Genomic DNA, 27,500 nt, shown 5'->3' with positions numbered 1-27,500 from the left:
TTTATTTTGTTCTTCTTCTTTCTTCTTATCCGCTTCAATCTTCATTCCATATGTTTTGCAACTATTGAAAAAGGGGTAACTCTATAAAGAAAAATGATATATATAAAAATATCTTGTAGTTATTATGCCGATAGTATAAACGCCCTTAAGGTATTATATATATATATATATATATATATATATTTATATGTGATACATGTGTATATATTTCTTTTTGCACACAAAATTTTTTTTCTTTATATTATATGTATGAACAAGTCAGGTAAAAATAATAAAAAAAAAAAAAAAAAAAAAAAAACATACATATATATATACATATGTATATATATTTATATGTACACATATTTTAATTCTATAAAATTTTGTATGGACCTTAATTAAATTGATATATTCTTTGATAGAACGGTTTAGTAAAAATTTATATTTATATGATTCATCAACCGAAAAAATAAACTCGTTTTTCTCATTAAATGAATATTCATTAAAGTATTCGTTGATATAGCTTTTTATAATATTTCTGTCGGTGTGCTCGACTTTACTTGAATATACGTTTAGGATAATATCTCTTGGGTTTGCAAAAGAAGGAAAATAATGATATACATATATAAATATATATATATATATATATGTTTAGTGTGTATGGTATTATTTTATTCTTCTTTTCTTTTCTTTGATTTTATATTATATTTTTTTTTTTTTTTTTTTTTTTTTTTTGTTACTTTACGAATTGCCAGTTTATATTAACCTCCTTCGTTTCATGTTGCTCCGTTATAGATGTTTGATTAAAATATTGGGAATCCATCTGATGTGCATCGGAGAGATGGGTTAAAACATTTTTCTGTTGAATTAAATTAAAATAATATATTAAAGAATCAAATGTTGTTTCAAAATCTTTATTATCAAAATAATAAAAATGATCGAATCCGAAGTTATTGTAATTGCATCTACATATTAATATGGTGTGAAAAAATGATAATGAAAATAGGAAAGAGTTTATAAAATTATTTTTTAATTTTTGTTTGTATATATTGTGTACATAAATAAAAAAGTCTAAGATCAATGTTTTCAAAAATTGTTCTTTATGTGCATAAATTTTAATAGCTTTTTTAATTATGGATAAAGATAAATATTTTTCTGCTGTTAAGATTAATTGAAAATTTGAATGAATTTTTTTGTTATTATATATTTCGTAAAATTTATCTATATTAAAATTAATTAAATGGAAATTTTCTAATAATAATTTTTTTCCGTTTTGTAAAGAAGTTTCAATGGATATTTGAATATCATTATTAAGATTGTTTCCAACACTAAGAATTTTTAAAGAGCTACTATTATTATGAATATTACTACTATTAGTTGTAGTAGTAGTAATATTATTATTACTGGTAGTAGTATTGTTTTTATTATTGGTATGATTTATAGCATAACTATAATTATTTTTATTTTTATTAATGTTACATTTTGATAATATATAATCATAAGAATGGTTTGGTTCTGTAATATATAGAAACGTTTTTGCATCTATATAATTTAGATCGCTTGGGAGAGAAAAGTTCAATGTTTCCGTTAAGTCTAGATAATTTTTTAATTGTGAATATATATAATAAAATAATCTATCCTTGCGCATAATATAAATAAATAATATAATTTCTAATGTATTTAATTGTATTTTTTTAAGGAAGAAAAGATTTTCTTCTGGTTTTGTTTGTTTATACCAATTAAAATATTCAATAGTATTATTTTGTATATCATTTATTAATATTTGAAGGTTGCTATATTCCTTTTGTATAAATATAAGTTGTCTTTTTTTTTTTATATTTAACCATTCAATTTTATTTAACGTATTTATATTTATATTGTATAAATTGTTGATTTTTATGAATAAAGAATAATATGTATATTTTTCTATTTTAATAGATTTGACATTATTATTTTGTTGTTGTTGTTGTTGTTGTGTAGAATTTAATTTTTGTTGTTCAAATATTAATGATGTATAAAAGATAAATAAAAAGAATAGTGTGTCTTTTTTGTTTATTGAATTTAATATGAATAGAAAACAGTTATGAGTAAATTTTTTGATTAGTTGATTAAAATTACATATTATCATTTTCTTATTAATATTTTTAATTAGATTATTTAATATATTTAATAAATAATTAAAATTAAAATAATAGATAGATTTGAGTTGTGATAATAATAATAATATTTTATATATAGTATGAAATCTATAACCTAGATATTTAATATTTTTAGATGAATCATTTATTTTGATAATTTCTTGTTGATATTCTTTTAATAATTTTTTTATTTCGATTTTTTTAAGAGCATTATTATTTATGGCATTAATAAGATTTTTATTATTATTATTATTATTATTATTATTATTATTATTTATGTTATTATTATTATTATCTATATTGTTATCATTATTATTGTTATGGTTGATTGTGTTGATATTGTTATTTGTACTTGCAACATTATTAAATGAACATAATTCTATTATCATTCCATCGTCTAAAAATTTTAATGTTTGTTTAGTTTCATAATAGTTTTTAATTTTTGTGTTAAAATTTAGAACCTTTCTTTCTTCCTCATGTTTAAGGATAATGTTAGTAATTTTATTTATGATTAGATTTTTATCGATTTTAAAATTAATTACATTAACGTAGTCTTCTATATCTTGGAAATATCGGTCGTTCGTATCGCTTACAAGGAATAATTTAAATTCCCTATTGTATTCAAGTTTTTTCTTTCCTAAAATGTAAAAAAAATTAATTAAATAAAAAAGAAAGAAAGAATTATATAAATAGCGAAGGAAAAGTGAATTGATAATGTATATTATGCTACTATATATAGGTAATAAATAAATAAACAAACAAATAAATAAACAAATAAATAAACAAATAAATAAACAAATAAATAAACAAATAAATAAACAAATATACAAACAAATATACAAACAAATATACAAACAAATAAATAAACAAATAAATAAACAAATATACAAACAAATATACAAACAAATATACAAACAAATATACAAACAAATATACAAACAAATATACAAACAAATATACAAACAAATATACAAACAAATATACAAACAAATATACAAACAAATATACAAACAAATATACAAAGATGGGTACACATAATTATTTAATATTGCATATTATATTATATGTTTGTATTTTTTTTTTTTTTTTTTCTTTACCTATATTTATGTAATATTTTCCGTTTGAGAGATATATGTTTCGTTCTATTAATGGTTCTATTATTGAATAGTTTGAATTAATTTGAATATTCTTATTTTTAATAATTTTTTTATTTTTAAATAAATTGTTTTTTGGTATATTTTTAAAATGTTCATGTAATGAATGATTATTAGTATTAAATGATTGATTATATTTTTTATCATATATATATAAATTTTGGAAATTGAAATATTGTATGATAAGTATTTTTCCATATATTATACACATGTCTAGATGTTTGGTTATATTATCATCAAAGTTATGTATTACTAGATTATTAGTAAAACTTTTTTTTAACCATTGTAAGCCAATATTTTGTATATCTACTAGTAGAGGCCATCTAAAATGATTAAATGATATTAGTGCATTTTGAACGTAGAATATATGTCTTGGGAAATTATTTGATAGAAATAATGAAATGATAGTATCAGCTGTATATATTTGTTGTATATTTATATTATCTTTGATTATAATATAATTATTTTTGATTATAGATATCCATAAATTTATTAAATAGGATCTATATTTATAATTAAAAGATGAAGAATAATTTAGAAAGAATGAATAGAGTAAAATTTCTGAAATGATATATTTATAATTATTAATAATTTTATTTATAATATATATATATTTTTTTTGTATTTTTTGTAGGAAAGGTTTAATTTCTAGATATGGTAAATATGCTTTATTAATAATATGTAATTTTTTATTTAGGTTATCTATTATTTCTGTTTTATTATTTACTTGATTTTTATTATTAACTATAGATGTTTTATTTGATATAATTTGTTCTAATAAAATATTATTTTCTATATCATATTTTTCTTTTTTTATTTTATTTGATGATATAATATTATTTATATTAGACATATCTTTATGATGTTCTTTATATTTTATTATGAAAACAATCCATTCAAAAAGATATGTAAAAATATTATTCATTTCATAGATCCTTTTTGTATTATAAACCACTTCATCTTTGTTCATGTATTCTTTGATTCTTTTTATTTGCTTATCTGTTACATTTTCTTTTTTAAAATTAAAAAATATTTTTGAAAAATTATCTTTTGATAATAAATTTTTAAAATAATTCCAATTATCATTATTGTCGTTTAGAAATGAATTCCGTATAAGTGTATTTATCATAGTACATATATGAATATGTATAATATCAGGATAATTATTTTTTAATATATTTTTGATATCATTATTTTCGACATTCTGTATTTTAAAAATTATATTAATACATTCTTCTTCAATTAATTTTTCAGATTCATTTTTTTTTTCCATCATTTCATCTATATCATTTGTAATTTTATTTAATATTTTTTTATTTGAATTTAATGTTTCTTCTAATTGAATATGATTTAAGGAATTTTTCTCAATATCTTCATTTAATAACTTTATACTCTTATTCATTTGTAATATGGATGAAGTAATATTTTCGATTTCTCTTTTTATATTATTATAATTTTGGAAGATATCTTCAATTTTTTTTAGTCCCATTTTAAACATATATAATTGTTTGTTTTTATAATTTAATTTGTTTTTTAATAAAATGTAGAACATAATTAAAGTGTCTATAAAATTACATTTGTTTATTCTTATACAGTTAGTTTTTTTATTCCTATGAATAAAGGTTTTCATATGATAATACACTTGAATGCATGTATTAATAATATTATCCTTTTGTTTTTCGATCATATAAAAAGTTGTGTTTTTATGTTGTTTGTCCTTAATATAATTGTTGCTTTGGTTCAATAATTTGTCATTATTATGTATATGATGGATACTATTACAATTATTACCATGATCATTATTATGATCATTATTGTGATCATTATTGTGATCATTATTGTGATCATTATTGTGATCATTATTGTGATCATCATTATTATTATTATTACTTTTTTCCATTTTTTTGCACTCTTCAGTACCTGTTATATGTTTGATTTTATTATGATCACCATTTTGTAGGTTCATTGTTTTATTATTCAAAAGTTTGGCTTCATTTATATTCTTTGAATTGTCCATATTTTCTATTATATCTTGGTTATTCGCTATTTCATTTTGTTCATTTATTTTATTTAATGGAGCTTGTTTTTTATCCTGTTCATTATCTACATTATGTAATTTATTTTGTACTTCACAAGTTGGTTGTTGAACATTTTTTTGGTTACATTCTAATTCTTGATTTATAATTTGATCATGCTTTTGTAGTTCTTGTTTTGTATTATCTTCATCATGGCTAGATGACATGATTATATTATACTTATCATTTTTATTAGCTTTTTTTATATTGGTTATTTTGTTTGTTTTTTCTTTTTCTTTTGCTTTTGACTTATTATTTTGATTACCTATTTTTTGTTTAGTATGCTTTACATTTTGTTCATTTGTGTTCATGTTTTCTTTCATTTGAGTTTTCTTTATTTTTTTATTTTGTTCTTGTATGGTATTACTTTCTTTTTTTATATTTTTGATACTTTGTTTGGTATGGTTTTTTTTTTGTATTGTATTAAGTTTTACATTTTTTATTGTATTATTTGAATTATCTTTAATGTTTGTATCAGCTGGTTCATTTTTATCATTATTATTTGTATTTATAATTTTTTGTTTGTTTTTTTTTTCTTTCTTCTCCTTACTATTAAGTGTATCATGAATTCGCTTATGTTGTATTCCATGGGTATTATGATTTTGAGGAATTGGTACATTTTCTTGTTTTACATTTTTATTTTGAGAAAATATTTTCTGTGTTTGATTTTTCTTTTTTTTTTTTTTGTTTGTACTATTTTTAATTTTGTTTTTGTTTTCATTTTGATTAATGTTTTGTGTTTCTTCCCCTTTTCCTTGACTATTTTTATTTTGTTCATTATGTGTTTTTTTATTTGTAGGATATAAATTATAATGATTGTTTTGTTTTATATGTTCATCATAATTATTAATATTATTATTATTAATAATAATATTATTGTGTACATTATCTTGTGTATTATTATTATTATTATTTTCTTCATTTTGTAGATTTAATTTTGGATCTTTTATTTTTTCTGTTTGGTTATTTTTATTCTTCTCATCTATATTATCTTTATTTTGTTTATTTTCATTGTTGTTTTTTTTTTTTTTTTCATTTGTTTCATTTTCTTCGTTTTTATTTTTGATATAATCAACCGAATTAATAAAAATCGTTTTGTTTTTTTCCTTATTATCTTTTTTTTTTATAGATATTGGTTTTGTGTTGTGTTCACTATCGTCTTCTAATGTGTTGAGTATTACTTTTTTTTTAAAAGTGTTTAATATATTATCTATAAAATGATTGTCGTGTATATTTTTTAAAAACAGATTGCAGTAATTAATATATTCTTCCTTATCCCAGCTGTCTATATGTATAATATGAATGTCGTTATAAATATTTTTATAAATTTGAAAATTGGATGTGTACAAATCGAATCGTTTTTCATGTATAAGACAAGCATAAGTATTATTTTTCATCTATAGGATGTGGAAATATAAAAATATATACAAATATATAATATATACACATATATAATATATACACATATATAATATATACACATATATAATATATACACATATATAATATATACACATATATATTTCATATATACATATATACATATATACACATTTCATATATATGTTATATATATGTATCTTACTATCGTTTTTATATTTTCCCACTTCAACTCGTTTGATATGAGACCCGTTTTTGTATACATTTGAAAGAGCTCTTTTTTTTCAAAAAGAAGAGGAGGGAATGTTTTATAAATTAAGGAATAGAAATAATCATAATATTTATTTGTAAAATTAATTAGAATAAAAAGATTTTTTTGAAAGCGTAATCTATTATAATAATTAATTTTATCTTGTACATTTTCTTGTATGCTTGTTTTATTTACTATTATGGTATTTATATTTAATATATATGCTACAGCACTTAATAGAATGACAGCTCTCTTTTTATTCATACATATGATCATAGACGTTTTATAATTTTTACTTATTTTCTTATAAAGTTCTATGATTGTTTCGAAATAAAATTCAACAAATACATTTGTGTTCATATATAAATTATGATAACTACTAAGGCTTCTTAAAAATTCCTCTTTAAGGGTGTTTCTTTCTACATGTTCATAAGTCTTACGAGATGAAAAAAAAAAAAAAAAAAAAAAAAAAATATGAAAATATGAAAATAAGAAAATATAAAAATATGAAAATGAGAAAATATAAAAATATGAAAATATAAAAATAAATTTAAATAAATAAATAAATATATATGTATATATATATATATATATATATATATATATATAGAAGAAAGAAAAGAAAGAAAGACCCTTTTGTTAACATTATTACCTCTTTTGAGAAATAGTTTATATATACTGATGAATTATTCTTTTCTATGTTTGTAAAGTATTTCTCTTCAATATCTAAGAAAATATTATATAATTATTATGTATAACGTTAATATGAATAAAGGTGTGCATTGATTTATATATGAATAAATATGGTTTAATATATATTAATTATTCTGTTTATATATATAAATATATATATATATATGTATATGTGTGTGATTTTGGATGTATACACTTTTTGTACCTTTGAGTAATATCATAATTTGCTTTTTATTCTCCTTTCTTAGGATCCTATTTAGAATAATATTTTTAGAAGCCTCGCTATAAGAAAAAAATAAATAAATGAATAAATAAATAAATAAAATAATATGATATAAACATATGAACATATATATATTTTTTTATATATGAGGAGAATATATTATATATATTGTTATAATTATTTTATTTTATTTTATTTTTTTGTCATGTATATACCACCAGTTTGTTATGACATCCTGCTCATTTATATAGTTAGTTTTACAATACAATAAATCTTCATATAACAAGAAAATATTTTCTTTGGTAAATATCAAATGGTTTTCTTTTTTCTGTTTAAAATTAATTTCTTCGTGTATCTTCCAGAATACGTCTATGCTGTAATTAACTAGTTTATTATGTATTGTCTGATTTAAAAGGAAGGGAAGTAAATCAAAAATGTAAGGAGACATATTTAAAGATTCTAAATATTGAATATATACATATATATATATATATATATATATATATATATACATATGTATATTTTTATATATATATATTTTTTCCTATTTCATTTACTTCATATTTATTGTTGAGTGTATGATTAATCAATGCATTAAAATATGTAAGTAGAGATTTTCTATCTGTATTTAAGAATATGAGGGAATAATAATATGACATGTTTTGATAATAATCATGTTCATTTATGTGATCATAGTGTAACGAAATAATGCTTCTTATATTTTCTATATCAAGGGTTTTATTTTCGAAATAGCATAAATTTCTTTGAAGATTTTGAAGAAACTCTATAGAAGGGTTGATTTGTTTATCCTACATAATGAGAAAAAAAAAAAAAAATATATATATATATTAATATATATATTAATATATACACATATATATGTGTACTTTTTTTTTTTTTTTTTCTTTTTTTTTTTTACATAATTTATGTGTATGTCGTCTATACATATATATAACAATGATTGATGAAAATACTTTTTAATATTTTTTTTGATTAATTTATCATGTAAAATTTTATAATTTAAAACATTGGTATATTTTAACACATTTATGGTTATGTGATTAATTTTTTTATGTTTGTCAATTATTTCGTTAAGAATAACAGTCTTACAATTTTCTGAAATATAAAAATATATATATATATATATACATATACATGTGAGTATATATTTGTATTATTATTTTATTTTATTTTATTTTATTTTTTTTGTATTGATTATGAATAAATAAATAAAGTTATTATACGTTACAATATATATTGTTAAAAGGTCTATATATTTATTTTATTTTTATATTACTTGTCTTTCCTATTAAACATATATTACATTCTCCTTGATATAATAAACTGATTGAATTAATTTTTTTCTTTATTTCTTCGTCGTAAAATATTAAGCTTTCGTTATTAAATTGGTTAGTAGTAGAGATCTACACAAATTGGTGAAAAAAAAAAAAAATAAAATAAAAAATAAAATAAAAAATAAAATAAAAAATAAAATAAAAAATAAAATAAAATAAAATAATAATACAAATATATACTCATATATATATATATATATATATATATATATATATATATGTATTTATTTATTTATTTATTTTTATTTTTTTTTTCATTACGTTGAAGTAACTACTTATGGTAATCCATATTCCCTTTTGTATATTATAGTATTTATTTGTTATATTATTATCAACATTAATCTTATTATGTATACATAAATTTGTTAGGAAATGAAAGAAATTATATTTTTCATGTTCATTTAAGAAATTATTAAAAAGGAAGATAAGACAACTGATTAATATAGAATGAATGTTTTCTTTAATTATAACTATTTTGTAAATTTCCTGTTTATTATATAATTCTACTTTTTTATTATTTTCTTGGTCTGCCTGTATTATACAAATATTTTCTATATAATTTTTGTCTAGGTTTTCTAAATCACATTGTTGTTGTTTATGATCATTATCATAAATATATTGATAACTTGATTTATTATCATCGAATTCTTTTATATTAGTTATATTATTATTTTTTTGTGTTTCTTCATATTCTTCGTCTTTATATTTTAAAAAGTACAATATATTACTTTTAAATATATCTATGAAATTATTTATGATAATTTTATTATCAAAGGTAAGTTGTAGTATGGATGAATTGAATATTATTGAGTTGTCTTTTGGATTCCCATTTTGTTTTGTTTTTTTCACATCATCCTCATTATATATATTACTATATTTATAAAAATGATTAATAGTACTACTACTATTATTATTATTATTATTATTATTGTTTGAATATATGTATGGTCTTTTTTTTTTTTTCTTTTTATCTATATAATCAAAAATTGGTATCATAAATTTTTTGTAGAATGCTTTAAACTCTTCGTATATTTGAAGAAGAATATTTTTTCTCTCTAGATAATAATTTTTATAATTAATACAATTTTTATTATCTTCTACGTTTTTTTCATCAGACAAGTTAATATTTAGTATATAATTTAATATATAATAACTTCTGTTTTTAAAATAATTGTAAATGTTTATATTGTCTTGTATATAGACTTTATTCGTTTTGTTAAGCATATAAGGATCCATGCAGGAAATGTTATTACACTATGGGAAACAAAAGAGAGGAATATGTTAAATAAATATATATATATATATATATATATATATATATACTTATTTTTCATGTTATAATTACCTCAATTATAATTTTACACTTTATATCATTCTCATCACGTTTTTTAATTTTTGATGAATATAAATTAATTGAAGACAATGTGTGATATATATATGAATTAATACTATTTACTTTTATTATAAAATTGTATGTTTCATATTTATCTTTTTTCTTTTTAATAATTTCATATAAAAATTGTTCGTTCAAATTATTTTGTGAATCTGTATAAAATGAAATATTATAATTATATATATATATATATATATATATATATATATTTATATATATATGTATTTTTTTTTATTTACCATATAGGGCGTCTAAATATATAAATTTGTGTTTATAATTATATAGAGTGTTATATATCCTTAACATTGTTGATTTTCCTATGAATGGATTTCCGTATAATATTGAGATAAAATCATTATTTAATTTTTCATTTAATATATATATATCTTCTTGATATTTATAAAACAAATCATCTTTTAAAAATATATATTCTTTTTGTAACTCCTATAAAAATATATATATATATATATATATATATATATATATATATATATATTTATATATTGATTGATTTATATACATACATTTGAACATCATATGCTTATATGTATTTATTTATGTTACCTCCTTTAAACGATTAGCTTGATCCTCAAAGAATAATCTTTTATCAATTTCTATATTGAAGAATGTTTTTATTAAACTCTTTAATTTGTTAGGATTAGCATTCTCCAGTTTATTATAATAATAAATAAATATATGCTGAGCTAACATTTGATCTTTTGTATATTCTTCTTTTTGGTTTTTACATAATTTTATTATATTAATTGAATCCATTAACATATTATTTTTGGAATTGAAAAAGGTAAAATTTATATACTCCATAAAATTCCATAGTGTTATAGAAAGACTTTGAATATTTGTAAAATTGTTTAAGTACATATATATATATAGGAGTTCGATTTCTTGATAATTATTTAAGAGTACTTCTTTACACATATTTTTAAAATTTATGGGAATATTTCTAAAGAAAAGAGAAAAAAAAAAAAATATGTAAAAATTTTTAATTATGACTATGTATATTTTAATGTTGTCTTTTCACATGTACACATTTCTTTATTTCAAAAAATATATATATATATATATATATATATATATATATATATATGTGTACCTTCCATATTTGTATGTGAAAAATATTACGGAGCTATGATCAAATATGATATCTTTATTAAAAATGTAAATGTTTTTTTCCTTTTTTTTTAAGCCTTTCAAACAAGTTATATATATGTAAATATATATATATATATATATATAATTTGGTGAATGATACGGAAAGGATGTATTTTGCACTAGTATGTAAAAATATTTATTTTATTTTATTTTTTTTTACATGTCTGTATTATTCTAAAAATATTTGTTAAAACTGACAGGGTTTCAATATTGAAATTATCCACATTTTGTATAACTAAGGCATAACCTGAAATGTGGAAGAAAATAATTATAGATAAAAAGATATTAAAAGAATATAAACGTTTTGAAATATATATATATATATATATATATATAATTGAATGTATTTAATTTTTTGAACCTTGTTGAATAGATCCCAATATATTATTTTGTAGTATATCATTTGTGTGTGCATTAATATAATGCGTCCTTAACCCTTCATAATGTAAAATATAAAAAAAAAAAAAAAAATATTAAAAATGTATATGTTAAAATGTGAAGGGAGTTTAAAAATTAAAATATATAAATATAAATATATAAATATATATATATATATTCACTTATTTATTCATTTACCCAATGATGAAGTTATATATTTTATAGTTGATTTTTTGTTTTTTCCTTTAATCATGTTATAGTAAGACTTGTATATATTTGAGCATATCGTAAATATATATTTATTATTTGGTATTAGATTGATGAACATATTATCATTTTCTAATATATCATAGTTATATCTATAATGAAATAATAATGATTAAAAAAATATTATGTGAATATAATTATAAAAGTGAAAAATATTAATATATATATATATATATATTACTTAAAGGTATAATTTCCGTATGTTACTAATATTTCTTCCTTATTTTTATTTAGAACATATTTGAATTGATAGTAAATGAAAAAATGATTTTCATCGAGAATATTTTCTTGGATTATTTTTTTTAGAAATTCTATAAATTCTAAAAATATTATGATACAATATTCTGTCTTTTGTATATCTTTCCCTTTCATATTTTTTAGTTCATTAATTAAATTGTCCAACTGTAATCAAGAAGAAAGAATATTTTATGAATAAATAAATTGTTGTTAACATGTTATGTTGTTATAAAAAAGAAAAAAATAAATAAGGAATAACAACGGTACATAAATAGATAAATATATATATATATATATATATGTATGTATACATTCCTTTTTAATTATATTCATTTATTTAATTTTTTTTCTCCTTTATTATAGTACCATGTCCTTATATTTATTTAGCACACTTTGGGTATATTCAAGATTTTTTCTTTGCATAATTTCTTTAACTTCCTCTGTTAATATAACTTTTATTACTACACATGAGACTATGGATATGTCGTTAATAATTATGTTTAAAATGCTATAATAAATGAATATATATATATATAAACATATATTTTATTGGGACATATATATATATATATATATATGTATCCTTTTTTTTTTTTTTTTTTTTTTTTTTTTTTTTTTATTACATGTTGTTGTTGTAATAATTTTTCAGACTTGTCATTATATTTTCTTTCAAAGAACTTTTTATCATTTCTTTTAACATAAAGTATGTATCAATTCCATTTATTTTAATGCCATTTTTTAAATTGAAGTTATTATTTTTTGTTGTAACAACTTCAATAATCTAAAATAAATAAATAAATGAATAAATAAATAAATAAATATATATATATATATAAATATATATTTTTTTTTTTTTCTTTTTGTACCGTTTTATCTATATCGTTAAAAGTTAAAAGGTCTTGATAAATTATATGGCAATATTTTTTTAATGTTTCTGTGTCGCTATTAGCTATAAATAAATAATGTCATGTGTATATAATATATATATATATATATATATATATATATATATATATATTTATTTATTTATTTATTTACACATTTTTAATATTGTTTAATTTTGTTGTTTATAAGTTTTACATAAAAGATCAAACAATTCTTGATCAGTCAAAAAAAAGAAGTCTGGGAATGTAAATTTTTTGTCTTGTAGAATATTTATAGTTTCATTGTATAAAAATAATAAGCTTTCATTATAATTTTTCAAAAGATAGAAGAAATGAGTGTTACAGTTTTGAAATAAATTCAAATTTTTTTTTACACTTTTCATTATTTCTATGTATGTTTTGTTTATTTTGTTGAAATTTTTTAATTCGTTGCTGAAGTGGTTAAAATTTTCGTTCTGGAAGAAATTTTCCAGACGAAGCCATATATCTTGTGTCTAATGAAATAAGAAAGGAATTATATGAATATATAAATGTATATATATATATATATATATATATATATATATATATATATATATGGATGTTTATTTATTCTTATTCTTATGCTTTTTTTTTTTTATACATTGATCCATAAAGATAAGAGTTCATATATAAAAAGGAGCTTATTTTGTATATAATTTATTTTGGGTATTAGATCTTGAGCAAAGCGTATATTTCTCATAAAATGTAAATTATTAAATGTATTTTTAATATTTATGAATATATGATTATTATCTTCAAGGAGTATGTAATCATTATATTTTTTTATTTTTAAAGATTCTTGTTTCCAATTATTTTCAATATCGTTAAGATTTTTTTCTAGTTTTTCTACTTCCTAGAATTAATATATATATATATATATATATATATGTATGTATGTATAAAATATATCATATGTCTAAAATTATTCATCTATATTTATTTATACCTTAATTTTGTATATGATATATTTGATGTCGTTAAAGTATAGATATATTTGAAGTTGTTGCATATCATATAATGTTATAGATTTTATATTTATAGTTTTATCATTAATTATTATTGTATTTTCTAATATGGTTTTATTTTTTATTTGTTTTCTATTTAAATGAAGATTTATTATTTCTTTCCAATTTGATAATTTCATATTTGTGTTTTGTAACAAAAAGACAATTGTCAATATGATGTTCATTTTGTATAATTCTTCTTTAATTTTTTTAAATGCCTAAATTGTGAGAGTAAATTGAATGGTATAGGCATTTATATGTGTTATTATATATTCTTTTATATATACATATGTATATATATATATATATATATATATATGTACATATTTACCAATATATTTTTGGCTTCTTCTTGATTTTTCTGTAATTCTGTCAACTCATTTTTTACTTCCGTAAGAGATTTATTTATTTCCTACATGTACATATATATATATATATATATATATTTATTTATTTATATTTATTTATTTATTTATTTATTTATATGTGTGTATGTTTTTTATTATATATTTGTTTTCTTCAAGACCTACTTTTATATTAAGCTTGTAATATATAACGTCAAGAAAATCGTTGATTCGTGTATTATAAGAATTATATATTGAATAAATGGAATTATATATTTTGATAGTATTTTTTAGTAAATAAAAATTTTCGAAAAGTAATATTTTCATATTACATAAAATTTGAGCTTTTATAATTTCCTCCTTTTCAATTTCTAGTTCTTTAAAATTGTTGATGTATTTTTTAAGGATTTCCATTCCTAGCACGATGAAAAGTTATATAATATGTAACATATAAAAGTGTGAAGTAAAAAAAAAAATATATATATATATATATATATATATATATATATATATATATATTTTTATATATATGTGTGTATCTTTTTATATGCTATGAGAATTTTCCTTTTTACCTTCATTTAAATCTATATTTTGTGATGATGGTCCAGATGAATGGAACATTTCTAAAATATTTTTTACTTTTTCTTCAAATAGGATAATCTAAAAGAATGGACACCCACAAACATATATTTATTTATATATATAAGCGTATGTATAAATAGATGAATTTTGTTGTAGCTACTGGTACATTATTTTGTTAAGTATACCTTTTCCTTTGTGTTTTTGTAGAATTCTTGTTTTATGGCAAACATGAGGTTGTCATTAAAGAAGGCCAAATTGAGCATATTTAAATATAATGGATATAAAGAAAATAGTTTATCTTTTTGTTCATCTTTTATATGATTATCTTGATATATTGTTAAAATGTTATATATTTCTTCTGTTTTTTGAATATTTATTTCTATGTTGATGTTTTCTGATTTTATTGTGTTAATTGTTTTTATGATGTTTTCATATTTGTCCATTGAATTTGAAGAAGTTTTGAGGATGGCGCTACAAAGAAATAATAAATAGATAAAAATATATAAATATATATTATATATATTATATATATATATATATATATATTTTTTTTTTTTTTTTTTTTTTTTTTTTTTTTTTTTTTTGGATGTCCCCCATTTTTGTACCTATATTTTGTTATTTCGCTCAGGGTAGAACATTTAAGTGTTGTAAATATAAAATGGAGATTGTTAAAAAAGAATTTCTTTGAATGATTTAATTTGGTTTTGATAGAATTAAGAACAAATGAAATATTAAGTGATATAAATTGAATATTTTTTTTGTCTTTTTCTTTGTGTATTTTATTTTGTATATTTGTAATAGTTTTGAGTACATTATCATAATATATTAAAGGATATGTATTATGTTTTTGGTTTTTATTAAAATTGGTTTGTGTTTTAATAATTGTATTAATAATATTATCATATTTTAGGAAGCTATAAATATATTTATTTGCTTTTTGGAAGACATTTTGTATGAGTTGATGAATATGTATTATTCTATCGATTATAATTTTATTTTTACTAACACTTTGATAAAATGAGAATTTCATTTTAAAAACATCGAAATCTTCTTTAAGTGATATAGGAACTTCAATACATGAATAATCTAGCCATCTAATAAATTCTGATGATGATAATAATAAATTCGTTAAAAGTTTGGATATTAATTTAAATATATTTTGTATAGAATTATTTAAGAATACATCAGAATATATATCTTCTTTTATATATAATGATGGTTTATAATAATTATGTAAAAATTTAATTTTTTGGAAATTATTTTCAATCAATGTTTCATATGTACATAATCCTTTTATAATAATTAGACTTAATGATTTATATATTTTACATTGATATAAATAATATAATTCGTCCATTATATCACTTCTACCATTTTTTGTTTTTTCTACAATTTGTTCAATTTTTATAAGTATATGTGATATTTCACGATATTTTTGAATAATTTTGGTAACTTGATTTATTCGATATTGTTCAAAATAATTAAAAAATGGTTGTATATGTAATGGTTTCATACAATTCCAATCAATATATTTTACTACATTAATATTCTGCATATTAAATATTATTTTGTCTATACTATTTAATGAATAAGATAATGACAAATGTACATTTTCTATAACACTCTTACAATTATTTAAATCATTTATATAATGATCAATATTTAAATTTAACCAATTAATATTATTTGAAATATAAATTAATTTTTGCTCAAAACATTGAAAGAATTTTATCAGAACTTTTTGTTGAATTATAGAAGTGTTTTTTGTAAAATTTTTATAAAATAAGATAATTTCATTTAATTCATATAAATATCTATATAGTTTTTTTTTAAAATAATATATATTTAATATTTCTATAGGTGTGTTGAAATCATATATTGATTCTATATATATATATTCATATAAGGTTTTAAAAAAATTCGGATTAAAATTAATTATATAATAAAAGCTCAATTGTTTATTTATGCTTATTATATTTGATGATAATATTTTATTCATTTGAGAAAGGGAATTATTTTTCCACATAAAATAATTTTCTACAATATATGAAAACATTTTTTTACAAAAGTTAACATATAATTTTATTATTATTTTATATTCATTTGATGATGTAATATATGTATTCGTTTTAAATATTAAAATTGGTTTTTTTATTTTTTTGTATATATTAAGGCAAAAGAGTATTTTTTTATATATATTATCACATCCCATTTCATTATAATGAACATTATTATAATTAGTTTGAATATTAGAAGCATGGTTTATATCCTTTGTATTATTTACACCTTTTATATTATAATCTCCGCTTTTATTTTTATGTATGCCTTTTGTATTGTCCATACTTTTCATGTTATACATATTTTTGATATTATACATATTTTTGACATTTTCAATATTGTTGAATAGATTCATATAATGATATAATTCCTTCTTATATAAAAACAAAATATCATATAATTTTTTGATTAATAGTCTATCTATTTTATAACTCTTTTTTAGATTTTGAAACTTTTCAACCAATAAATAGGTGCAAGTTGTATTTCTCAAATTAGAAAATTGAATATATATAATTTTGATACATTTTTTTTCTATTTTTAAGCATTGTTCATTTAATTTTTTCATTAATATCATAATACGTTCATCGTCATAAAGGTAAATATTTTTTAATAGATCACTGAACGGTTGATATAATTTATTTATTTCTATGATAATATTATTCATAATTTTTTTATTATTTACTAGTTTTTTTAATTTTAATAAACATAGATCAGTGAAATATATGATTTCTGAATAGACAGTATATAATGTAGCTAGAATATGTTGTAGATGTCTAATATCTTTAAAGATAATGTATTTATCAAAATACCAATTTTTTCTTATATCAATAATTTCTATATCTAATTTAACATATATAAATTCTTTTTCATAGAATTTTAAGATATCTATACATTTGGAAATAATTTTTTTAATTTTTTTTGGTTTATTTAATTTTTTCACTTTAATCGAAATATATAATATTAAATCAAATATAATATTTGATAATCTTAGAAAGAAGGCAATAATAATATCTTCTTTACGAAAATATTTAGAACTTAACCATATATTTTTAATTTTTTTTATAACTAATTTAATTCCATTTTTCATATGATCTATATGTATATGTTTTAATTTTTCGAATGAGGTTTCTAATAATTTACTAAACTTGATCATTTCAAAAGATTCCATATGTATATTATCTATATCTAAAAGTATTAATTTAATTTCATTACATAATTCTTTATTATAATTTTTTCCTTTAAGGTTATCTAAGATTTGTTCGAATTTTTTACTATTAATTTGTTCATGTACATTATAAATACGATGATATCTTTCTTTCCAGTATTCAACTCTTGTTTTATCATTTTTCCTTTTCTTATCATTTTTTTTTTCTTTTAATAGAAATTCTTTAATTATTTGACAAATATTTTTTAAATATTTGTCAATGTTATCTTGATCATCTTTAAGTTTTATTATATCTCCTACAATTTCATTGTGAGTAAATTGTTCCAATTTTATTATTTGTTTGTAATAATTTAATAGGTAGAAAAAGGAGTTCAACAAGTACTTTTTATTATAATTATATGGATGTATATCTTGGTATTGATGATAAGGAGGTTCTTTATTATATATATCTATATCTATGTTTGTGTTTGTATTTGTATATACATTTATATTTTTATCTTTATCTTTATATATATTTGTAATTTCGTGTTCATATTTATATATTTTTTCTTTTTCGTTTTGATTTATATCTACTTTTTGAATGCTATTTCCTTGGTGAGATAGGAACAAGCCATTTTCAGGAGCTTCATTTATTAGTTCATCATATTGTCTCCCTGAATATTTACTTTTCTCAATAAAATTTAAATATTTATTTTGATATTCTTCATAATAATTATTATTGAGGTCTTCCTTTTTTTTTATATTTTTTAGCTTCATTAAAATATTTTCAATTTTTTCATTTTGCTCAATATCATTTGTGAAATATTCAAGCGAATTGTTTTTTTTTAATAAACATTGAAAAAATGGAATAAAAAATATTTTGAAAAATGTTTTAAAATTATTGATATAATTAGGATGAAGATTTCCAAAAGTGTATGTCTTATTAAAATATTCTTCTATATTTATATTGTTAATTTTTTTATCATTAATTTTTAAAAAATATATGACTTGTTTATATATATTTTTTTTTTTTTTTTTTTTTCCAACATGATTATTATTGTTATCATATATTTCATTTTCTTCTTCTATATATTCATCTATACATGCATTATTAATGCTCATTTTTAATATATATTTCATTTCTTTTTTCTTATTTTTTAATTCTTCTTTATCATTATTATTTGTGTGAATATCCAATGTATTGCTCTCATCTTCTTGTTTAATATTCTCCTTTGCTACATTATTACTTTTATTTATATGGTTTGTGTATGTTACATCATTATCTTCTAATAAGTCATTTTTTATATTTTGTTCTTCTTCTTTTTTATTATCCGAATCTACATCTTCCACATCATCTTGATTGTGTTTATCTTTTTTATTTTGAGTTTGTTCATCTTTTGTGAGAATGTTTTTTGTGTCGTCATTAGGGTTGATATTTAATTCTTTGTCTATCTCACATTCTTCTGTATATTAACAAGAAAGGGAACAACAATAATGTATATATATATATATATATATATATATATATTAATATATTTCAACGTGTAATATATTTAATATTTTTATTTTTGTGTGTATATGGTACCGTGTGTATATTTATGTAAGACAAAGAAAAGGGTGGTATTTATGGGAGAAGATGAAAGGAAATATATAAAATTGTTCTTGTTCTTTGTCTAGGACAAAATGGAAATATAAATATATGTACATACATACATATATATATATATATATATATATATATATATATATTTATTTATTTATATTTTTTTATTTGACTAACATCTTTTAAACACTCTTCTAAGACATGGTCATGAATATTTAACATGCCTATGATTTTATTTTTTATGTATATTTCGATTTCATTATTCATGGTTATTTTTAGAGAAGGGAATTAGAAATGCGGTTGATCGTGTAAATATATATATATATATATATATATAATATATGATATATGTGTTTGTCACAAAGTATGAAAATAAATATTATATAAATATATAAATTTTATATATAATATTTTTGTTTTATCATACTTATATATATTATAATAATGTGTAGACATTTTCGTTGAACAGTTTTTTTTTTTTTTTTTTTTTTTTTTTCTCATTTATTTATTATATATATAATATATATATTATGATTAATATATTTCGCCTATTACATAAGATAAATTTAATATATAATATTCATATTGTGTTAATGAAAATAAAGGGAGAATATTTATAAACGCGTCAAATATATATAATACATTTTTTATAAATAAAAATAATAGTGTGCATTATATTTTGTCTAGTTATATATGTACTATTAAACGAATATAGATAATAATTAAAAAGGAAGAGGTATATTCTCTATATTTTTTTCTCTCTCTCTTTACATATATATATATATATATATATATATATATATATATAATGTTTTATTTGGTTTGAATTGTTTTATTTTTCCATTTTAAAATTTATTTACGATTTTTAAATATGAAAGATTTATAGAGGTAAGGGGCTTTTCTTTCAAAAAAGTTATTTATTATATTAATCTTAGGGCTTTATTTTTTCACTATAATATATAAGAGATAAATATATAAATATTTCAATATTAATATATGATGATAATTTCATATTATTACTATATATATATTTTCAATTTTTTTTAATATATAAAAATGAGAAAGACACTTTTTTTTTTTTTTTTTTTTTTTTTTTAAATAAACTAAAAAAATGTTAATAAGTAAATACGAGGATGTATAAATAAGTACATTTATAAAACCCTAAAAGTGGTAAGAATAGAACTATATATATTATATATATTACTATTGCATAAATGAAATAAATATCTATTCAACATATATTTATATATATATATATATATATATATATATATATATATAAGTATATTAAAAATGGTACTTTTAAAATAATTTATTAAACATTAGATAATAATTATAATATATATTAAATTATGTGTACATAAAATGAAAAAAAAAAAATAAAGAATAAAAGGAGAATGGAAAAAGAAGTTATTTTAATTGTTCCTCTGGCATACAAAAATGAGATAGTGCATACTTATTAAAAAAAAAAAAAAAAAAAAGATAAAATAAAATAAAATAATATTAAATAAAAGGTTACGTGTTACGTTATATACATACATATATATATATTGTATTGAACAGTATCTTTTGAACAAATATATTTTATTCAATATTTTGATAAAAAATACGACAAATATATTTTAAGGGGGAAATTTAAAAAAAAATGGGTGATAAAATTTTATATAATTTTGACGGCATGTTTGTGATTGTAAGAGATAATAAGAAATAAGAAAAAGTACGATGATTTTATGAAATCCAAAAAAGAAAAAATAAAACAAAAATATTATATTTATTTTATATGTATAAATTTAAGAATTATGTTATTGTATGCATATAAAAATATATGGGAAGTAAATTATATGACCGAAAAAAAAAAAAAAAATAAATAAATAAAATAAATAAATAAATAAAATATATATATATTTACTTTTACACATTAATAAGATATCATTTATATATATAAATTGAAATCATGAATATATATAATAATAATAAAAATACAAATTGAATATGTTTTCCTGAAAAGTCTATTTTTTAAATATTCCTTTATATATATATTAATATATACATTTGTTTATATATATATATATATATATATATATATATATATTTTTTTTTTTTATGAGAATATAGAGTTTGTATCATAAGAATAAATATATTAATAATATACATACATACATACATATATTTATTTATTTATTTATTTATTTTTATAAATTTTAATTTTTTTTTTCATAATGATGAAAAGAAAGGAAGTATGGGATTCAAGGATCAGTAGTCCCGTAACAAGGATAAAACATCCTCATGAACATAACCTATCATATTATAGCAAGTGCATGTTTGGAGGTATATTATCATGCGGTTTAACACATACAATAATTACACCTTTAGATGTGACAAAATGTCGAATTCAGACATATCCAAATATTTATAAGAATTTATTTCAAAGTATAAAGAAGATTGTAAAAGAAGAAAAGGTAAGAAGTTTAACCCTAGGATGGACTCCTACATTTGTTGGTTATTCTTTACAAGGTTTATGTAAATTTGGATTTTATGAAATCTTTAAAGATGTATATTCTAATTATTTGGGTGAAGAAAATGCATATAAATATAAAGGTGCTACATGGTTACTTGCTTCAGCATCCGCTGAATTTACAGCAGACATTTTTTTATGTCCTTTTGAAATGATTAAAGTAAAAATGCAAACAAGTAAGGCTAATACATTTCCTACGAAAATGGTACCATCTATAGCTCATATGTTGAAAAATAGAAAAGAGTCTAAATTTCCGTTTGGTAGCGTAGGACCTTTATGGTGTCGTCAAATACCTTATACTATGGCTAAGTTTTATTTTTTTGAAAAGATTGTTCAGCTAATGTATGATAAAGTATTTACTATGCCTAAAGATAATTATTCTAAATCAACACAACTCGGTATAACATTTGCATCAGGTTATTTATCAGGTATTATTTGTGCCCTTGTTTCGCATCCAGCTGATAATTTAATTTCACAATTAGGAAAAGTAGAAAATAAAGATAAAAGCTTAGGAATGATAACTAAAGAAATGGGAATGTTTAATTTATTTACTAAAGGAATATGTACAAGAGTATTAATGATAGGAACATTGACAGGTTTACAATGGTGGATTTATGATACGTTTAAGTCCGTTATGGGATTAGGAACAAGTGGATCAGGTTCCTCCGCAAAAAAATGAGAACAAATTAAAATTTACTTATATGTATAGTGCACGTGAAAAAAAAAAAAAATATATATATATATATATATATAATATATATGTACTTCATAATATAGTTGGTTAATCTTTAAATATTTTATATAAATATGTACATATATTTTATAACATCCTAAATATTATAATATATATATATATATATATATGTATATATATTTCATGTTTATATATCATTTATTTGGTTTAATTTTTCTTAACATTTTTATTACATCTGTATGTATGTTTTTGTTTTTCTTTTTTTTTTATTCAATAATTATCATAAAAAATATGTGAATATAATCACACACAATACGGAAACACACAAGTTATTTTATCATTTACAAGGGACAAGTAAAAAAAATATATATATATATATATATGTATATTACGTGAAAAAAAAAAATAAAACAATATAATTATATATATATATATATATATATATATATATCAGGTGTAATTGTTCACAGTTCTATATATTCTTACCAAGAAATATATATTTGATATAAATAAATATACAAAGACAAGTTTAAGAATTAGTTATTTTCATTTTTTTTAACATATTTTAGAATAGAATCCTTTTTATCTTCTTTTGTATAATTTGTAAAATCATTCCAGTTTTGAACTTCCCTAAATTTTAGTTGGGAACCTAAAAAAAAAAATTAAAAAAAAAAAAAAAAAAAAAAAAAAAAAAAAAAATAGTTATGCATATATAAAGGTGAGAACACAATTATATATATATATATATTTTTATATTCTTATATTTCAATTTATATTATCTTACTCATGATGATGTGTTCCTCTTTAACTTTATCTATTATGTCTGTGTATTTTTTTTCCACATCTAGCCATAGGGATAAGGTATTTTCACTAAGAAGTAGAGGGCATCTATAAGAAAATAAAAATATGTCAATATATAATGTTTAACAACTTATAGTAATATAAATAAATAAATATATATATATGTATATATATATATATATAATAATTGACTTTATATTTTATTATTTTATAACCTCTCGTGTATATCTTGTAAGTTGGTATTTTCACTTGAAGTTGTTATTATGGTATTTCGACATTCTTTCTTATTATCATTAGATACAGTATATAAACCTTGAAAAATAAAAAAAGGAATAGTAAGTAATATTTAAAATATTCTTCATATCATTGGTAATATAGTAGATACATGCTTTATTTTTTAAAATATCTTACCAGCAAGAATTATATATGAGCAATTTTCTTGTTTCTTTTCGTTTTGGTTGTTTTCTATATTATTTAAATTATCTGCTGTAAAAAAGAAAAAAAAAAAAAAATTACAAAACGTTATTTTTTAATTTTTTGAATATGTCAATAATAATATAATTATGTTTATGACAAAAGAAGAAATATATATATATATATATATATATATTTTCATTTTTGTAGAATATTCTTACTTTTAAATTCAACAGAGGAATTTTAATTTTCCCCATTTAAAAATAAGAAATAAAATAAAAGTAAATATATAGATGAATAATTATTTTAATAAAATAATATTTTGAATTCATTTATTTAGTACGTTTTATAATAATATAGTAAAAAAAAATATATATATATTTAATTTTTTTTACCTTCATCAGAAAGTTCTTTTTTTATTTTTTTAGTAGATATTTCTTCTTTTATAACTTTTTTTCTCTTATGAGAATTTTCATCAACTAATTGATCTTCTTCTTGTTCTTCTTTTGCTTCATCTTTTGCTTCATCTTTTGCTTCATCTTTTGCTTCATCTTTTGCTTCATCTTTTATTTCATCTTTTGCTTCATCTTTTACCTCACCTTTTGCTTCATCTTTTACCTCACCTTTTGCTTCATCTTTTACCTCACCTTTTGCTTCATCTTTTATTTCATTTTTTATTTCTTCTTTTACTTGTACATTTCCCTGTTTTTTATCCTCATCATTTTTTATTTTACTATCATTGTCTTCATTTTCTGATTTGTATTTATCAGATTCTACATTATTCAATTCTTCGTTTTCAATTTTTAATTCATTTTTATTATTTGTGTTACCATTGTATATATAATATGGAGTTTTTTTTGAGGATCCTTCGTTGCCCATCCATTCAAAATAACCATTAACAACGACAGCACATCTATTTTTATTTATTAATACACTTTAAAAAAGGAAAAGGAATTTAAATATACATGAATAAATGGATATATATATATATATATATATATATATATATGTATATACTTATTCATTTATATATATGGATTATCATTTTAAAAACCTGAATGATTTTTTTATGTGTAGGGTCTCCAATCTAGCATTAATCAAAGCAAAGTCTTTTTCTATTTTTCCATAAGTAAAAGGAGAAATTCCCCATAAGCACACATTAATAATTTTTTCTTTTGATGTGGAATTTTCAACACTTTCAAAAATGATGGGTACATAATTTTTCCTATGAAAAGAATTAAATGTTTTATGTATATTATTATTTTTTAAGAGGACAATAAATATAATAAATATATATGTATTTATTAATTTATTAATTTATATGTTTATTTTTTTGTTTTTTTAATTTTACTTGTTGATCATCCCTCTTTTTACTTTGTCATCATTAACTATTTTGTTACACTTATATTTACTTTTCAAAACGTTTAAATCAATATTAAAATGCATTCGAACACACATTTTGTATTTTTTTTTTTTTTTTGAGAAAAATTTTGAAGATGATTTTATAATTATTTAAAAATACAATTGAAATATAATAAAAGTATGGAAAACAGATAATTTATATATATAAGATGGTTATTAATTTTTAAATTATTATATATAATAAGATTTAATGATAAAACAAAAGAATACATATATATATATATATATATTTATATTATTTATGTTTGTTATTAGAAATGGAAAACTTTATACAGCTATGCATAAAGATAATTTTTTTTTTTTATAAAATTAGTATTCTGTAGAAATATTTAATATAAATATTTATGCGTACATAAATATATAATTATATATATATATATATATTTTTTTTTTTTTTTTTTTTTTTTGTACAACTTTAGACTATACAGGAATACGTACATAAATATACATATATAAATAATAGTTATTTTTTTTATCGTAAATATTTTTAACCTTCTATATGTTAAAAAAAAAAAAATAAAATAAAATAATTTTATTTATTTTTTTATTATAATTAAATAAATAAATAAATATATATATATATATATATATATATATATATATATATAATAATTGTAGAAAATATATATATATATATATATAAGCATTATTTTTATTTATGTGAAGATTTTTTAAGAATAATTTAAAAAATAAAAAATGACACATTTAATATATATGTAAGATTTGGTGAATATATCTCTTAATAGTTTCTTCCATATAAAGAATATATAAATATAATAATAAATAAGAGGGGAAAAAAATATATATATATATATATTTAAAAATATATTTATATATAATATATGTATTTTAAACATATATTTTTTACTTACAAATACAAGTGAAATATTAAAATGAATAAAAATAAACAATATGAAAAATATATATACTGATGTATATATAATATATATATATATTACATTTTTGTTTGTGAAATCATAAAAGAGGTATAGGAATAAAATAGAATATTCTTTATATTTTAATGAGGAAAGGATATATTTATCCTTTTCTCAATTATTTTACATATGTATAGAAATAAATTGAAGAGTCTATGTTGTTTTTGTGAGAACTATTTTTATACTTATAAATGTAGTCATTTAAATAATTTAAACTTTATATATTTTACTACATATTACAATTTTATGAACTTAAATGTTTCTAAGGATGTGAATAATTATATGAAAATAAATGGAATAATTAAAAAGGTAGATATAAAAAGATATTATAATAAAAAATTAAATAATTGGTCTTATGAAGATAATGCTAAAGAATTTGATAAGAAG

At 18.3% G+C, this 27,500-nt stretch overlaps 4 protein-coding genes across 5 annotated transcripts in view; 2 read left to right on the top strand and 2 right to left on the bottom strand.

Moving 5' to 3' along the window:
• The window catches only part of PF3D7_1202300 (dynein heavy chain, putative), a gene marked incomplete at both ends in the record, with an annotated part of 22,098 nt that extends 1,499 nt beyond the window's left edge, over window positions 1-20,599 (bottom strand). Inside the window, 33 exons of the mRNA XM_024473378.1 lie at window positions 1-81; window positions 373-565; window positions 720-2,754; window positions 3,215-6,743; window positions 6,932-7,411; window positions 7,629-7,702; window positions 7,875-7,951; window positions 8,108-8,295; window positions 8,450-8,701; window positions 8,812-9,008; window positions 9,190-9,316; window positions 9,509-10,501; window positions 10,593-10,792; window positions 10,880-11,084; window positions 11,205-11,601; window positions 11,752-11,845; window positions 11,971-12,057; window positions 12,172-12,246; window positions 12,387-12,547; window positions 12,637-12,857; window positions 13,059-13,200; window positions 13,316-13,473; window positions 13,559-13,641; window positions 13,773-14,070; window positions 14,199-14,450; window positions 14,544-14,819; window positions 14,933-15,013; window positions 15,132-15,361; window positions 15,518-15,605; window positions 15,713-15,998; window positions 16,133-20,192; window positions 20,315-20,402; window positions 20,510-20,599. The exon at window positions 1-81 is cut by the window's left edge and continues 1,098 nt beyond it. Coding sequence (XP_024329144.1) covers window positions 1-81; window positions 373-565; window positions 720-2,754; window positions 3,215-6,743; window positions 6,932-7,411; window positions 7,629-7,702; window positions 7,875-7,951; window positions 8,108-8,295; window positions 8,450-8,701; window positions 8,812-9,008; window positions 9,190-9,316; window positions 9,509-10,501; window positions 10,593-10,792; window positions 10,880-11,084; window positions 11,205-11,601; window positions 11,752-11,845; window positions 11,971-12,057; window positions 12,172-12,246; window positions 12,387-12,547; window positions 12,637-12,857; window positions 13,059-13,200; window positions 13,316-13,473; window positions 13,559-13,641; window positions 13,773-14,070; window positions 14,199-14,450; window positions 14,544-14,819; window positions 14,933-15,013; window positions 15,132-15,361; window positions 15,518-15,605; window positions 15,713-15,998; window positions 16,133-20,192; window positions 20,315-20,402; window positions 20,510-20,599 — 15,798 coding nt within the window. The remainder of the gene's footprint in view (window positions 82-372; window positions 566-719; window positions 2,755-3,214; window positions 6,744-6,931; window positions 7,412-7,628; window positions 7,703-7,874; window positions 7,952-8,107; window positions 8,296-8,449; window positions 8,702-8,811; window positions 9,009-9,189; window positions 9,317-9,508; window positions 10,502-10,592; window positions 10,793-10,879; window positions 11,085-11,204; window positions 11,602-11,751; window positions 11,846-11,970; window positions 12,058-12,171; window positions 12,247-12,386; window positions 12,548-12,636; window positions 12,858-13,058; window positions 13,201-13,315; window positions 13,474-13,558; window positions 13,642-13,772; window positions 14,071-14,198; window positions 14,451-14,543; window positions 14,820-14,932; window positions 15,014-15,131; window positions 15,362-15,517; window positions 15,606-15,712; window positions 15,999-16,132; window positions 20,193-20,314; window positions 20,403-20,509) is intronic.
• Window positions 20,600-22,551: 1,952 nt separating this feature from the next.
• PF3D7_1202200 (mitochondrial phosphate carrier protein) lies at window positions 22,552-23,526 on the top strand (the record flags this gene model as incomplete). Its single annotated transcript, XM_001350395.1, has 1 exon — window positions 22,552-23,526. One exon carries the CDS (start codon window positions 22,552-22,554, stop codon window positions 23,524-23,526), a length of 975 nt encoding a protein of 324 aa, XP_001350431.1.
• Window positions 23,527-24,077: 551 nt separating this feature from the next.
• PF3D7_1202100.1 (SRAP domain-containing protein, putative) lies at window positions 24,078-26,214 on the bottom strand (the record flags this gene model as incomplete). Of its 2 annotated transcripts, none has more annotated exons than XM_001350394.1 (7): window positions 24,078-24,190; window positions 24,326-24,429; window positions 24,558-24,654; window positions 24,754-24,828; window positions 25,152-25,690; window positions 25,811-25,981; window positions 26,108-26,214. In XM_001350394.1, the coding sequence occupies 7 exons, from the start codon at window positions 26,212-26,214 to the stop codon at window positions 24,078-24,080; spliced, it is 1,206 nt and encodes a 401-aa protein (XP_001350430.1). The 2 variants fall into 2 exon arrangements, with proteins under 2 accessions (XP_001350430.1, XP_024329143.1); XM_024473377.1 differs by having other exon boundaries at window positions 24,754-24,825.
• A 1,028-nt stretch (window positions 26,215-27,242) lies between these two features.
• The window catches only part of PF3D7_1202000 (ATP-dependent DNA/RNA helicase PSH2), a gene marked incomplete at both ends in the record, with an annotated part of 3,512 nt that continues 3,254 nt past the window's right edge, over window positions 27,243-27,500 (top strand). The window contains one exon of the mRNA XM_001350393.3: window positions 27,243-27,500. This exon is cut by the window's right edge and continues 1,413 nt beyond it. Coding sequence (XP_001350429.3) covers window positions 27,243-27,500 — 258 coding nt within the window.

The sequence above is a fragment of the Plasmodium falciparum genome (assembly GCF_000002765.6).
Source record: "Plasmodium falciparum 3D7 genome assembly, chromosome: 12".
NCBI classification, from domain to species: domain Eukaryota; phylum Apicomplexa; class Aconoidasida; order Haemosporida; family Plasmodiidae; genus Plasmodium; species Plasmodium falciparum.
This window is presented reverse-complemented; position numbering and strand designations above follow the sequence as displayed.